The sequence below is a fragment of the Stegodyphus dumicola genome, chromosome X2 (assembly GCF_044657685.1).
Source record: "Stegodyphus dumicola isolate Sdum_Otavi_A_Nest chromosome X2, ASM4465768v1".
Classification (NCBI taxonomy): domain Eukaryota; kingdom Metazoa; phylum Arthropoda; class Arachnida; order Araneae; family Eresidae; genus Stegodyphus; species Stegodyphus dumicola.
This window is the reverse complement of record NC_140781.1, coordinates 171014326-171030271: the sequence shown is the minus strand read 5'-3', so window position 1 is coordinate 171030271 and position 15946 is coordinate 171014326. Positions and strand designations below refer to the sequence as shown.

Genomic DNA, 15946 nt, shown 5'->3' with positions numbered 1-15946 from the left:
TGAAGAAGGGGAAAGTTCCTTACACTCTGTCCCTGTTCGGGTGCTATTGTAGAATGATCAATTACTTGTTTGGAGCATGAAACATGAAAACAGCGATATCGACTACGTGATCCAAATTTGGGATATTTTTACTGTTAGCTGAATGTGCTACAAATTACACCACGAAGGCACTCACTAAGGAAGGAAAACGTTCCTTATAAAGGTATCAGCAGTGGAAAGAATGTGAGCCTCAGCTCATTCTATTGAATTATTTCTTTTATCTTTTTGCTGTGTAATTCCACTCATAGTTGAAGTAGAATCATTAAAATTTTCTTAACAATTATATAAGAATTTTTTAAATGCTTATTATATTTAGCAGCACACTGAACTATTCAATACGTGCAAACCTAGAGCACTAAACGTCAAATTAGCATCAAATCACAAAATAGGGGACTGTGAAGAAGAGATTTCTCTCACTTTTTAATACAGAGGCCCCGGTGCCATTTGAAAAACTATAAAATATCAAAGTAAAAATTAAGTTTCCTAAGTGTTTAAACTGAAGATTTACTCTTTAAGCTAAGGTTGCTTAGTTATTACATATAATCATAGATACTGAATAATGAAATTATGGGATAACGCTTTATCCCCCAAGTAGAAAATAACAGAGTAAATTTAAGGAATTTTAATTATATTTTTTAATTAGTAGTAATTTTAAACATAGGGGTAGTAACTGACTCTAAGTAATCGATTAAATTTGAAAACCTCTTAAGTAACTATGTAAATTTTCGTTTAGGATGCATTATGCATGTACTACCTTAATAGGCAGGTATAGCTCTAACACTCGATAACTTAATTAACATTGCACATCGAAATAATCATTTATTTTTCAGCTCTTTCTCTTCAGGTGATTTGAAGTACGAGAAGAGAATTAGTTCAAGTGATGACTGATCAGTTTCTGTGGCTTAGAAGAAAATTTGAAATCAATTAACAGAGCAAATTCAACAGGTAGTTGAAGAAGTCAGAATTAAAAGATTAATTTTCAAACTGTGAAATTAATTCTAAGAGCACAAGAACAGTAAAGAAAAGGTGAAGTGAGATCAGGGAGAAAAATATACACCGAAGAAAGATCATTAATATTACTAACTGCATTGCTTTATATATAATTTCATTAATAGCTTACATAAAAAAAAACTACAGGGAGTTTCCTCAGTCGCACCATTTTTCGCGACAGTATGCAGTGTGTAATACATTACTAGATGTAGAAATATCATAAACCTAAGGAATGATTAAGTTAGATAAACTTAACATATTTTCAAGTACTAAGTTCTGAGCAAAGAATTTTAAGATTTTATATTAGCCTGATGTTAAATATACAGGTTACTTGGTTTGCTACAATAAAGTGTATCATTTTCATTTCGAATGATTTGTTACGGCATGTCACTGCGTCTCTTGTAAAACCTCGAATTTTTGTCTTGAGTAATTTTTGGCCATGTGGTTTTTGACTATTCTACATGATCTCCATTTCCCGAGCTATGGAGGGAAGCGTTCACTTGAGGGCTAGTAATATTGAACAAGGTCTTAAACTAACAGGGATTCTGGAATTGTGCGAACCAAGAGGTAATGGTACACACTTCAGACACCTTCTGCTGATGCTAGCAAGCGTGTGGTCATGTATTATCACAGTCAGAAAGAACATTTATTATACCTTAAATATATGATAACAAGACTGGCAGCAACACCTAATCAATGAAATCGATTTACTGCTTTCGTTACGTGCGCCAGAGATGATCGGTTGTAGTGCTGATGGCACCACAAGAATCGCAGCAAGATCAGGCCGATAACAAAATGAAGTTTCTAAGAACGTCTTCAGACATTAAGTTGGAGATCAATAGCGTTTAACACGTTCACGCCGGCAAGGGCCACCAGTGGCATTTTATGGCAAAATCGTTATAGTATGTCATTATTTTCTGTCAGTTAGAGAAAAAAATTACATAATATACTTTAATTTATTTTCTGAAATAAATTTCAAATGTTTTAATTTTGAGCAAATTTAATACTTCTTATTTTTCCAGTTCACGCTTTGTGTATTATACGTAATAAAATTATTTCCGTTACATATAAAGCTTTACAGTATAATCAAATATATTTTTTATCGAAAGTAAAAGTAATATAAAAGTAAGCATTTTACTGCACTTAATTTCCTGTTAAGTTAAATTACTTCATTTGGTTTCCTGTTAAGATAAATTTTGTAAATTTATTGCCCATTTTATATTTACAGTTAAGTATGAAAAGAAAGCTATCTCTTTATTTTTAACTATTATTATGGCAGATCTGAAGCGAATCAAATTGTAGTTTCAAGGTATTTGAGATAACCGTTTTTCACGTTTTCTACACGTAATCAGACACTGAACATACCCAAGAAATCAGACGAGTAAAACTACTGTTCTTTTCAAAGCATCTAATCATATACTGGTGCTTAAAGGTGACTTAAATGATTTATTGCAGAAAAGCGATAAACGAATTTGGAGCACCACGCATGTATGCCTAATCACAGGCTATGTTTCTAAACAATCGAAAAAAAAATTTGTTGTTTCAAAATCTTAGTGCTTCTCTCAAATTTGCAGTACTATAGTAGGCTTTTTAGTTGCCAGTTTGTTGCCAAACTGTTTCATCATTTATTATCACTGTTAAATGAACTTGGGTTTGAGTTTATTATCACAGATTTCAAATGAATTTTTCTGCGTCATTAATTTATGATATATAGTTCATTTATACTGCGCTGACCAGTTGAAACTGTGATTATCTTTATACTGAAGTTAGTGATTTACTATATTCAGATAAGGGTTGTATTTTTTGTATATACTATTAGTAAGAAAAAACAAACAAATCATTCCTGGGCGCTTTGTTTTAAGGTGGATTCATATCTATTAAAACTGAAAGAATCAAAACTTTCTATGGATATTTTTGCGCGTCTAATTACTCACTTAAATGCAAAAGCGACAAAATTGTCAAGATTTCTGAATTTTTCCTGAAACATTTGTATGTTTATATTTTTTTTACGGCATTCGTGTTTCCGGATTTTAATTCTTATTGTGCTTTGCTTTCACAACTAAATAAAATAATGTATTTCAAATATGCCAATAACTGAAGTCAGGTCTGACATAAGTTACCTGGAATTGACATAAAGTACTAAATCATCTGCAGCTAAAAACATAAAATAAATCTCATTTTTTTGAGAATGAGAAAGAAGATCTAATGTTACAGACGCTTTTAAAATTGAGTTGGAGCAAACATAATGCCCGTGTTTTATTATACGAATGTCGTCTTTCTGAGTTGAACTATACAAAAATTCTGAGCTGTAGGTGCTTACTTTCAGGGAAAAGAATTTCTTCTACTTTACAAATATAAGCCAAAATTCACTAACTTTTCCTTATAATAGCTGTAGAACAAGACGATAAAAATTAAAAACTTATGAGTATATGTTAAATTGAATACTTATTTTATTTCAAGAATTATTTTAGAACATAAATTTTCCCAAACTCAAAATTAATTTTTGATAGCGAAAATAGCCTACAAATATATTAGGTCCATTATAGAAAAATTCAATATCTCAGACGGAAATAAGATTTTACGTTTCTTTTAAAAATCAAAACAATATAATTCTGATAGTATATTACGTGATAGGATTCGTGACACTATCGCATTTTTAACAGCAAACTTAACTGATTTGACTTGACTGATGAGACTATCTCGTTGTTGAAAAAGAATTTAATTAAATGATTTGTTTTCATCATTTTAAGTACCCGGAATTCTCGTACAGCTGGTTTTTCGACTCTTGAGTTAGTAAATGTGAGAGCCCTTGAAGATATCTGAAGGACATAAACTCTTCTGAATAACATTTAAATGCAAATTATGAAGGACATTTAGGTTTACTTAAAATTTTTCATTTGATTATCGCTTCGAAGTTGGTAACCATATCACGGCATCTAGAAAGAAATGATGTTCAGCTGAAATGTCGTGTGATGTGTAAAATAAATGAGAGACACAGAAACTGAATTTGTTGAGGATTTTTAATAGTGACATGCACCAAATGTTTGGCCCTTGATCACGAGGGCTACAATTGTCCTGTTGAGTGTCCCTGTCGATCCCTCGAGCGAAACTACAATTGTTACAAAAATAGCAATCTCCTGGGCAATCGCGGAGAGATCGACGGACACGTGGGGGCCACTTTTCAATCAAAACAACTAACATTATCACCGAATTGGAACATAATAATTCATAAGAAGTATTAAAAAGAGAAAACAAACAGTAAAATAACAGATCACGCGGGCGCAAGACTTTTCTAAAGTTTGTATTCACACTAAACATACCTGATCTAAAACACATGATTCTCGATTTTCGTTTATTCGCATTATGTACAAGATTAGATAAAGGGATGTGAAATGTAGCTGCTTCGCAGCTCTACTGCACAAAAATGACTTCAAGACTCCCGGTTGTTACGCTCCCCGGAATCAGTGGAATGATCGCTCGGGAAGTTGCCCGAAAATACGTGCTATACTGAATCATTTGTGCTATAATCAACACATGAGGAAGAACATATCACAGTTGTCGTTATCACCATTGCATCTGTTCCCCCCATTTTTTTGTTCTCCCTATGATCCATACTAACTTCTATCAAATAGATTACAGATCGCATTTTCGGATGCGTGCGATACAAATTTCGATCAGTTTGCATTAACGGAGATGCATGAAAAATATTCGGCTTCACATGAAATATGAACTGCTTAGTTTCTCTCTTATAATATTGCCCACTTGAAAAAGAAAGAAAGGTGCAATTCATTTTGCCCTAAGTCAACTGCAGCAATATTTAGAGAAGATAATAAAACACAATACAAAACTGAAACATTTCTAAAAAACAGCAAAAAGAAACTGCATGCCAAATCATTCGATAGACACATTCATAGCTTCAAGATTAACTATAAATGATTAAAATTAAATACATACAGTCAGTAAGTAGGATGTGGCTATGATTTCTGCTGTTCGTAAGAAGATACACACACACACACACACACATATATATATATATATATATATATATATATATACACACACACAGTTATAAAATGGTTTTTAAACAAATTTAAAATTTAAACGCAGAGAGAATAATGCCATTTAACATTAAAAGACACAGCTTTCTTATCATTTTCATGAATTATTTTCCACGATGCCTTTTTTGACTTGTCTCCTGCCTTCTGTACATTGTTCGAGACATTTACTTATATTCTAAATAAAGTATTCATTAATTTCAAATATGCAGAAATGCAAAAACCAATCCACTGACTGACCAACATTGGCTGGAAAGGCATGAGCAGAGGTCGAGCCATTTCAACATATTTATATTAATTAAAGGAAAAACAATTTCCTTGCACTAATTATAATTCAGTTTTCGTCTACTCTGCTCACGACCTACACACTGCATATTATAGCAGAAAATAAAAATAAAGAAAAGATTTATTCTCACATTAAAGATCACAATCCATTTAAATGAAATGTTTTATATTACAAAATTCGTTAAATAAGATTATAGTTTTAGTACTCACTCAAAAGAGAGGAAAAAATAAAAAGTTACCGTTACAAATTCGGCCATTTGCAATAAAATGTACAAGAAATGAACACAACAAATTGAGAATGCCCGCAGTACTGGGCGATGGAATACAAACACCTGGTTTTGCCCAATACCACGGAAACACTCTGGTGTATAAAAATATTTCTCCGACAATAAAATACTGTCATTGTAAAAACAGAAACATCAAAAGATACAGCTTAAAAATAAAATGACCGATAACAATTGAGAAAAAACTGGAAACTTTTCAATGAAAAAAGCAATGAAAGACTTAGACGGGGACCTTAACCAGGAGTCTTAAATGGTGTCATCACTATAGAAGATTAGAAGCAGCTACATTTGAGACCGTAACAGAGTTATAGCCTGAGACTTGATTTGGTTTAAATTCATTTTACATTCGAGAGATGAAAGCAGGTGAAGAAATGAGATATGATAAGAAAAACTAAGCCTTATAAGAAAAGTCATCAAAGCTAATAATTGAAGTTTGATAAAGAATTTGTTTCTTCGCCTCTCCAGGATGCCTTATTTAAGAAACGCTTTTTTGTTATCTTTAGTAGAAACAACGTTTAGGAATGTTTATATTTATGATGGACTAGAACTGATAAGCAAAAGTGTTTCATAATTTCCATAGCATTCTTAATGATCTTTAAACATTTAAAATAATTTTTAAGGTGGAAAGTAATAGATGTTCGCTAGTTTGGACTTTAAATTCCAATTTCTGAATTGGATAAATTCTTTAAAAATGAACTGAGATTCTCAGTTAAAGACTGAAATAAAATATCGCAATACAGTTAAAATGTTTATATTTCAGGATTTAGATTTGCTTATACTGATTAGTGCATTTACTTGCACAATTTAATGGTTTCTAACTGATAGGTTGAAGAGCAGATCAATTACTATAAGCTTCTTAGCTACATAAATATTTGATGTTTTCCACAAAGAAAATGCATATTACTTTATTTTCCAGCTGTTCTATAGGAGATGCATACATAGAACAAACTAGAATGATAATGATTTCCATTTTTAAATTTTCAGTTCATTTAATTCAAACGTTTTTCAGATGTCTCTCGAAGTTCATCTGAGAAAGAAATAGTATAAAAGAAATATTTTCTTTAGCTATTTTAATTATATGACTCGATGAGATTTTAAATGTTAAAGAAATGCAGAAATTATTCAAACATCTTCTGAGATCTTCTCAAGAAAAAAAATCAAATTTTTGAACTATAATTTGATATCGAATGCCTTTTTTGCCTATCGAAGCTTAAGCTGTCAATTATTGGCTTTGACTTCTACTTAGGCTCGCTTTTCTTTATACAGCATTGATATCCCATGTTTACAAAAGTCACTTAAAACACATGGTTTATCATGTATCAAACAATCACTTCAATATAACATAAGCATAAAAAATTGTTTTCCTCAAACAGTGGCGTAAAAGGTAATCAAAACATCAGGAAATATATCATATTATTAAAACACAACGTAGCCGCCTTTCAACAAAAGGAAGACTTGGTTAAAAAACGTTCGGTTTCTCTTAACCCTGTGGTTAAGTTTTCATGATCTGACGCTGCAAAAGATCTTCTTGGAAGACATTTCCAAAAGGCACGCGGTCAGACAGGAATAATAAATATTAAAACCACTTCCTTTACAATTTTATTTTCATGATCAAACATGTTTATTAAAAGTGAACTGTTACGGAGTAATGAATTTTCAAAAGTTGAGGTTCACAAAAAAAGTGTTAAAACCTTAATGTATCTTCAGTTTTACGCCACTGCTTGATTACAAAAGTATATTTATATAAAGAATTCCCTTCATTCATTTATGGAGTTTGTATACTAAGAAATATGATAACAACAATTCACTTAATTAAAAGAAATACATAAATTTAGTCTAAGGTTTACTTCAGTATACTTCTCTAAAGCAAATAATTTTGAACAAAATAAGAAACCAGACTTTAAAAACAGCAAAGTAATATTTTTTGCAGAATTATTTCAGGATATTATTATCTTTACGAGAAAATTTACATTTTTTTTTTTTTTTTTCGTCACATTTGTGATGAGGAGAGTAAAATATTGAAGTTTCTACAAATATCTCACGTTCTGTATTCAGTGTGTTAATATTAATGGATGAAAGGTTTGATATTTAAAAAATGCGCGCTGAGGAATAGGAGAACGTTAAGAAAAAATTTTTTGGAAAACAATTTTCTAATTACTCTTTTAATATGAAATCTTATGACGTCTTTCTTGATAATTTATTGACTTGAGTTTCTAAAGGTTTATAAATCTGAAGATATATTAGTTCCAGTAACAGACATGAAAAAGGGTAATCCGCTGTTATATTTACAACAAATGACGTTGCAATAATCTTTCTGGTTCACCATTGAAGAAGTAAGTGCCATATATAAAAGGAAGAAGAATTCTGAGAAACAATTATTTGCTTTTAACAACAGCTAGATTCATACATCATTTAAGAGTAAATGATAGCTTAATAAAAAAAAAGATAGCAAACACTTTTGGTAACATTTCAATAAGATTTAAAGATATGAGAAGTTTTGGCATCAAAATTATTGCAGGAATGCTTAAATATGTGAATGCATTTTATGAATGGGAAATAAGACTTCGAAATAACATGCGTTTTTGTAAGCAACCGCTGTGTATATTACTCTCCTCATCAGTTATATTTTCAAGAAAAGAGCTTATTATTTCATTATAGTATTTTCATATACTTGCAAATATATGACTAACACAATTAAATGATTAAAGAATTCAATAAGGAATATTAATTGCAGGAATGAGAAATTATTAGTCCGATTGTTGAGTCTTTTCGAAATTCAGATGCAGGGGTGAAACATGATTTACACTTTTTTGCTTGTTTCATTTGAGTTATGTGAATGTCTACCTCAATAAAAATATTTACCGAAAGAGAAGGTGTGTATTTTAGCAGAAGTAGAATGGCGGCTACATGAAGAATGCTTCTTAAAAGTTTTAATAGAATAGTTTATTAGAGAAAAATCGGAGCCCGGGGCACAAAATAGCTCACAATTGAATGCGTAGCGAAGATAATAAATAAATCCGTGACAGTGAATGGATTTAGTTAAGTTTATGCATTTCGTTGAAGGTCTGGATCTCTATTAATTAAACAGAGGTTAGATATCTACAAAAACTATCTCATTTCTCAAGAACTCCGTTTAACCTCATCTGCGGTTCTTTGTTTTCAGTCACCAGAAGTGACATACTTAATGCTAATCATTTGAATATTAGCAACATAATAAGCATTTCAGCGTTTTAGAGTAAAAGTGCCAATTAACCTAATGGAGAGTGTCTAGAACCTCAGGAATAACTCGCTACGACCTCGGAAATATTTCAACCTTACTCATGAGATATTTGAAAGAGTGGGTTTCTTTGAATGAAGTAGGTAACAATTTCGTCAATAATCATATCAAAGCACGTGAAATATTTATATCTAAGGTTTTCGATTTCACGCGAATGTTGTCTTTATTCTCTATTACTTCAGGACTTTCATAAACGCGCTGTACAGGCGCAAAAATGTTCTTTAGTTATAGAAATTGTACTTACTCTAATTGCTTTATGAATATGATATTTTATGGGATTAAATAATTTAGGCAAAATTTTATATAAAAATGCAGTAAAGAGACCATGGAAGAGTGGAAATCACTGCATATAAGTTTGCAAAATGTTGAAATCTTAGCTCTGTATTTACCAGAGATCGTTTAGTTTTGAAAATGGTTTTATCTGTAAATTCTAATTCTAAAGTATCATACTGTGTTATGAAACAAATCTGCCACATTGACTGCTCAAAAGTTACAAAATAGAAAAGCAAAGACACCTCCTTTCACAGCACAAAAAAAGTACAATAATTTAAAAACAATCAGTGAGATGAAATATATTGCAAGCAATCAGAATTTGAACATGACTGCATAAGCATTTCACGATAATTTGTTATGATAATGATTTTCCACGTTTGTTTTTAGACAAACTATAACAATCACACAGGGAGAAAAATGATAACACATACGAAGCGTAGTATATTTTAACTAACAGTCACGCAGTTGTGTAAATTGCCTTGCAGTTTATATTAGGTTACTACTTGTACATAAATAGTTCCAACAAATGGGCATGACTTGACACCCATCAATGTGCAATAATACTAAGTACAACAAAGGAGCAGAGTACCCTGCACAATGGCTACCACCTAAACAGATATTAACAGCTTCTATTCGTAGGTCACAGTGTTTATTTTTCCCCTTTTATGTATGTTTGAAATATGCAGACCAGGGTGCAAGCCTTTGGACTAGTTATCATAGGAACCAATGTTCCCGGTCATGTGCCTAGCAGACCAGGAGGAAGGGTCGGAAAGGGAAGTTAATCCGCTCATCATCCGGGACGTGTATGTGGAAAAAAAAAGCGAGGGATAATAGTAACGTATGTATATCAATTCCAAACACGTCTAGGATTTTTAAAGGCTCCCCGTTGTATTTGAAGTCAGACTTCTTGTTTTGACATACTCTATTTCAAAATGTGAATTTTCCTTGCCATTTCCTTGGCACGGATCGTAAAAAGAAGCAAGAAATCAGCATCCTGTTTAATGAAAAATGATTTCAGTCGGAAAATGTTTTCAAACAAAAGCAGGAAAAAAGATCTACGAGGCGAGGTTCTTGGCAGTTTGTGAAACGGACCTGACAGTGTCTTGTACTGTAGGATTGCAATGAGATTTTAGATGCATTTCTAAATCGGAAGATGATGAAAAAATCTTGCTACAAACATTGCAGGCTGTTTTCCAGCTCCAAGAGGCAATTTTATCCGCTGTAGGAGGTGACAATAACGGACGCACTGGCGAAGCACTCTCAGGGGGCCGACTCGGTGATGGTTGAACCTTCAGATTTTCAGCTTCATCCGGAGAACGCGGATCTACATAATCAGTATTATCATTATCTATGTTATGCTGTGCTTGTTTCCGGATAAAGGGTTGCTGTTGGCCCATCGTCATTACTGGGGTCATCATAGAAACGGCAGGAGTTAAATTCATGGAACTGGGGGTAGTTATATTGCCGTTTGTGATGCCTGCGGCCGTTTGGATGACGGATATTTCATTCATTTTTGGAGGTCCTGCGATACCGTTCATATATCCAGGGGGCAGATAAGGGAAGTAGAGGTCAGGTCGCGCGTGATGAGGGAAGTCTGGTTTTCCATGAGCTGTAAGAGGTGGAGGTTGAAATTCTAGAGACATTCGCCTTCCACGTCGCGAAGTCCCTCTATTTTCCGCTATATGTGTGTTCATGTGCACTTTTAAATTTCCTTTAGTTGTAAATGCTCGTCCACAAACTACGCATTTGAAAGGTTTTTCTCCTGAATGAGTTCTGTTATGTATTTGTAATGCGCTAGCACTTGAAAATGGTTTTTGACAGATATGGCAGAAATGCTTTGGTATATTCTTTTTGTTTACTGGTCCTCCTGTGCTGTGATCGGACAGTGGTCTTTTCGAACCTGAGTCACTTTCGTTTTTAATAGTCTTTGGTATGGTAGTTGTGGGCACTGTAGGTGCGAGTTGGGTCGCTGGTGTAATAATTGCAGTAACGCTTGAAGAAGTGATCGGCAAAGAATTCGTTCCAACTGTAGATAATGGAAGTTCTTTCTTTTCGTTAATTGGATTGCTCGTTTGGCTCAAATTCGATTCGTTAGCTGAAGCGACAGAAGTTACAGGACTGGACGTTCGCGGGCTTATGACATTCGTAGAAGAGTTCGTTTCATTATCAGGAACAGAATTATCAGCAGATGCAAATAATAAAGGCTGAAGGTCTCTACTTTTATGTGTCAATAAATGTTGCTTCATATTACCTTTCGTAGTAAATCCGCGGTCACAAACATTGCACTTGAACGGACGTTCTTTGGTGTGGCTACGGTAATGTATTTCTAATGCACTGTTACAAGCAAATGTCTTGAAACAAATACGACAAGTAGTTGATAATCTTCCGGGTGTCGTTGGGAAAGGCAGACCTGCTAACGGCGAAGGGAAAAGCTGAATTTCTGGCACTGTTGGAGGAATTGATAAAATTGAATTTTTAGGAGTCAGATCTAAAGCACCACTTTCTGATTTTCCAGTAATGACACCTGAAGATACAGGCATTTGAGCTCCATTAACAGAGACAGGAGATTCTGACTTTGCCATCGAGCCGGGTGTTGATCTTTCATCAGCTGATGCATCAGACCCAGCCCTACTTGTATTTGGGGATGGTGAATATGAATGGATAGGAGCAGGAGATTTATCGCTGTTGGTTTCTTTTGTTTGATTTCGATTCATGAAAGCGGCATCTTCATATCTTAGAAAACCGCTCATTGTGAGTCCCATACCAAATGGTGAAAATGGTAAAGGTTGTGGAATGGTAGTATTGATTGCTTTAACATGATTTTCTAAAGCTACTAGGGAAGCTGTATATGCAGGAGAATAGGGAGCAGTTGTAACAATTGGCTTGTCCATGCTAGGCGAAGAGACTCTAGTTGAAATAGATGTAGGTTCTGGTGAAGAATTCGAATTTCGAATTAGAGGCTGAGGACTCGCACATCTTTCTGTTTTAGCAGAAGGTGGAGGAGAAGAGCTTTCTGTTACTACAGGAGATGCAGGTTCTTCAATCACTGGGTTTTCTTTCGCCTTTGAAGTAGTTTTTATTACACTTTCAGTTGGAGTTGAAGAATGCACTGGAGATGGAGTTAATGAACTTGTATCGGAAGTTTTGGACGTTGGGCAAATGGCCGGTGGAGCTGCTGGTGAGGTATGCGATGGAAGAGATGAAGGTGAAGGAAAATTTGGCAATAGAGATGGGATCATTGGCCGAGGGAATGAGGTAGCTAGAAGATGACCTTGTCTCACTTCATTTGCCATGATTTGCTCAGGGTGCATATCTGTTGGATCACCAGTATGCATTCTAATATGTTGTTGCAAAACTAATGAATTTGTGAATTGCTTATGACACACTGGACACTGGTGTAAAACTCTAAGAGGTGCTTTTGCTCTGTGAACTCCCATGTGAGTCTTCAGGTTTCCTTTCGTGGTGAAAGCACGACTACAGATTTTGCATTTAAATGGCCGTTCACCTGTATGTGTGCGATAATGCATTTGTAATGCACTTTTGCAGCTTAACACTCGATGGCAGACTACACATTGGTTGGGATCGCTTAGTTTGTGTTCTATATTATCAACTAATTGTTGAAGTTTCGAAGTTTCCGATGTTTTCGTTACTTCCATTAAGCTTTCCCAAGTATTATCATTTGAACCAGGCTTAGGTAACAAATCTTGATAGAAATTTGGATCTGGAGACGGACCAATTTGTTCAGGGCCATCATTATTTCCACTGTTAGTTCCAGATGGCCGTGATGTTGGAGTACTTGTTAAGGGAGGAGTAGACAAAGGCGGATAACAGATAGGAGCCATGCTGAAAGATGGTGATAATGAAGGGTGGAAAAAATTTGGGAATGTTGGTGCTGAACTGCTTATGAAGGAAGGAATGGATGGAGCTGTTCGCATCACAGCATTATTTTCCGAAGCAGAGGCTTTTGTATCATCAAAGGCATTGTCATACGCTTCTTTTTGCTCGGTTTTGGGGGAAGCGGAAAAACTGTCGTCATCATTATCTATCTCTTCCTCGTAACGTGACTGATCAGGATCTTTTATACCATTGTCATCAGTGACATATCCTTCTCCAACTGATCCTTCCGATTCATCGGACAAATTTGACACTTCATTTGGGGACACACTTCTAGGCTGTAAATGCATCGGCACATCCTCTGATTGTCGACCTGTCTCGTGAATTGTAGCGTCTGTTGGACTCTGCAATCCTTTATCGTGACAATGAGTGACTAAAGGTAATGGCTGAGCTGGTACTAAGTTTGGTGGTTGTAAGCTTAATGCAACTGTTTGGCAAGTAGATCCTGGAGCAATAATTGGTGGAGTCTCTGAAGCTTCAGGTGGTTCTAAGGGAGGGTGTAGATTATCCAGATGTAACGGAACAGGATGTGGATTCATTTTTATATGTGGATACTTTTCCTTGTGTCTTCCAAAATGCACTTTCAAGTTACCTTTGGTTGTAAAACGATTGCCACACACGTTACACTTGAATGGTCTTTCACCAGTGTGAGACCTTATATGAATTTGAAGAGCACTGTCACTACCAAAAACTTTGCCGCAAAAACGACATCTGTGGCGAAAGAAAGCCTCTTCGCTGCCTTCCCTTTTAGCATCACCCTTTTTGCAAAACCGTAAAATGTCAGAACTGTTACCCAAACCACTTAACCCATTTAGTAAAAATGAGCTTCCTGCCATTGTGTTTTGCAAAGCTTGTTCTGTATGTCTTTGTAATAATTCCAAAGTATTTGGCTCGTGTGGGGGAGGAGGTGGTGGCGCTTGTGTCATCGTGATTACATTTTCTGCTGATGCTGAACTTCTGCATGTTGTCGAAGTTGTCGTAGTACAAGTGGTAATAGATAAATTTTGCGCTTGCGTAACGCTTTCGAGAGTTCGTAATGATGAAGCTGTTGTCGTCAATGCCAAAACACCTCCATTATTACCATCCGTACTTTGTGGTGGTGTAAGTGCTGCTGAGCCTGTTAGCGATCCAACTGTGGGAGTATTAGATATTAACGGATTTGAAGCAGAAGTTGCTGAACCAACTAACTGATTTTGTAACTGTTGGATAACATGGTGAAGCTGAATAATCTGCTGCTGCTGCAAGGTGTACAGGGCCGTGTGCAGAGCAATATGTGATAAATTAGTGACTCCAGCTCCTTGTTGAGCCACTGCTACTCTGGTATTTTGAAGTGCTTGTAAAGTGACATTTGTATCAGGAACAGGCTGCATTAGGAGGTACTGAGGTAGAGACGATGGGTTTGCAAAGGAACTTTGTTCATTTGCTTTCTGTTTTGTTTCGTTTGCAAAGTTTTCATTCGGACTGTTTGCGTAATTATCTAGTTTTTCATAGCTGTCGAGATCTAAAGGCTGATCCTCGCATTCCGTGTAGGATCCTTTCTCGTGTATGAAAGGAGGCGTGACGGAAGTCTCCTGGAAATAAGGTTTATCATACGATAAGGACATGAGATATGGGATAGCAGGAATTTCTCTCCCATATTTCTCGGGATCATCCTTACCGTCCAAAGATGGAGGGCTATGCTCATCGCCTCCAAGTTCATCACAGCTATCGTCACCAGCTACAAGAACTAAGCGTTTCCTTGTACATGTTCTTTTGTGATGTAAGAAGTCAGACAGATCTATAAATTCTAGTCGACATTTACCGCATACATGCTCATCTCCGATGCCTCCATCTTCTCCGCCCGATTCAGAACAAGAACCTGAAAAGAAACAACGCATTTCTGGGTTAATATAAAATTTTTAACAGAGCTACTGTTAGAAATGAGAAATGATCATTTCATTAAATGAATTATTACGGAAAATGAAATAGAAAATCTTAAGTTCATAGATAATATCAAAACCTCAAATTACATAGGTACATCAAAAGTTACCGGCCTCACATATAAAAAAATTGTTTGGCAATAAATTCCTCTTCCAGAAATCTAGTGCAAAGAAATGAATAAATTTGGAAGTTCCGTTAGAGAAATCGTATGTGTTCTTTTTTAGTGTTGTGCTAGTTTTTTCGGAAATACTTAAAGTAGAGTTCTATGATTACATTTTAACTAAAGGATATCTTAAAAATATAACAACGATAGGAACATTTGCATGCTGATCCATTTCCTTTCTGTTTTACAGTGAAGAATGGGCAAAACAATTTCACCCGGGCCGAGAATCTGTAGAAGATGATATCCAAGAATGTGGACAAATGGAGGCATAGATAACGGCAAAAAACGTCTCTTATCTAAAGAGAAATAAATAGGAGATTAAATATGAAATAGAGAGCAGAAATACTGGATCTATCTAAAATAAACGTTTTCGCATTTTTCATGAACATTTTTACACGAAAAAAGTCTCTGTAAAATGAGTATTCCGATTTCCTTCAGAAGTTCTAAAATGTCGTGTGATTGAAATGCGAAAATATCAACGTTAATTTTAGGAGCTTGGCTACACCACTTCTAAAATGTCGTGTGATTGAAATGCGAAAATATCAACGTTAATTTTAGGAGCTTGGCTACACCACTTCTAAAATGTCGTGTGATTGAAATGCGAAAATATAAACGTTAATTTTAGGAGCTTGGCCCAGATTTAGCTCCTAGTGATTATTATTTGCTCTCCAAACTAAAATCTCACTTTCTTGAAAGGAGATTTAATGATGATGATGGAGTGAAAATGGTAATTCTGGAGACAAACTTTCAGGTTACTTTTCCAGGG

General features: G+C 34.9%; 1 protein-coding gene across 3 annotated transcripts in view; it reads right to left on the bottom strand.

Annotated features, from left to right (window-relative positions):
• Nucleotides 1-4031: 4031 nt before the first annotated feature.
• LOC118199142 (sal-like protein 1) overlaps nucleotides 4032-15946 on the bottom strand; it is a 363730-nt gene continuing 351815 nt past the window's right edge. For all 3 annotated transcript variants that reach the window (XM_085809856.1, XM_085809857.1, XM_085809855.1), the window contains one exon: nucleotides 4032-14955. In XM_085809856.1, the coding sequence (XP_085665982.1) occupies nucleotides 10259-14701 (4443 nt within the window). In that variant the 5' untranslated portion in view covers nucleotides 14702-14955 and the 3' untranslated portion in view covers nucleotides 4032-10258. The remainder of the gene's footprint in view (nucleotides 14956-15946) is intronic.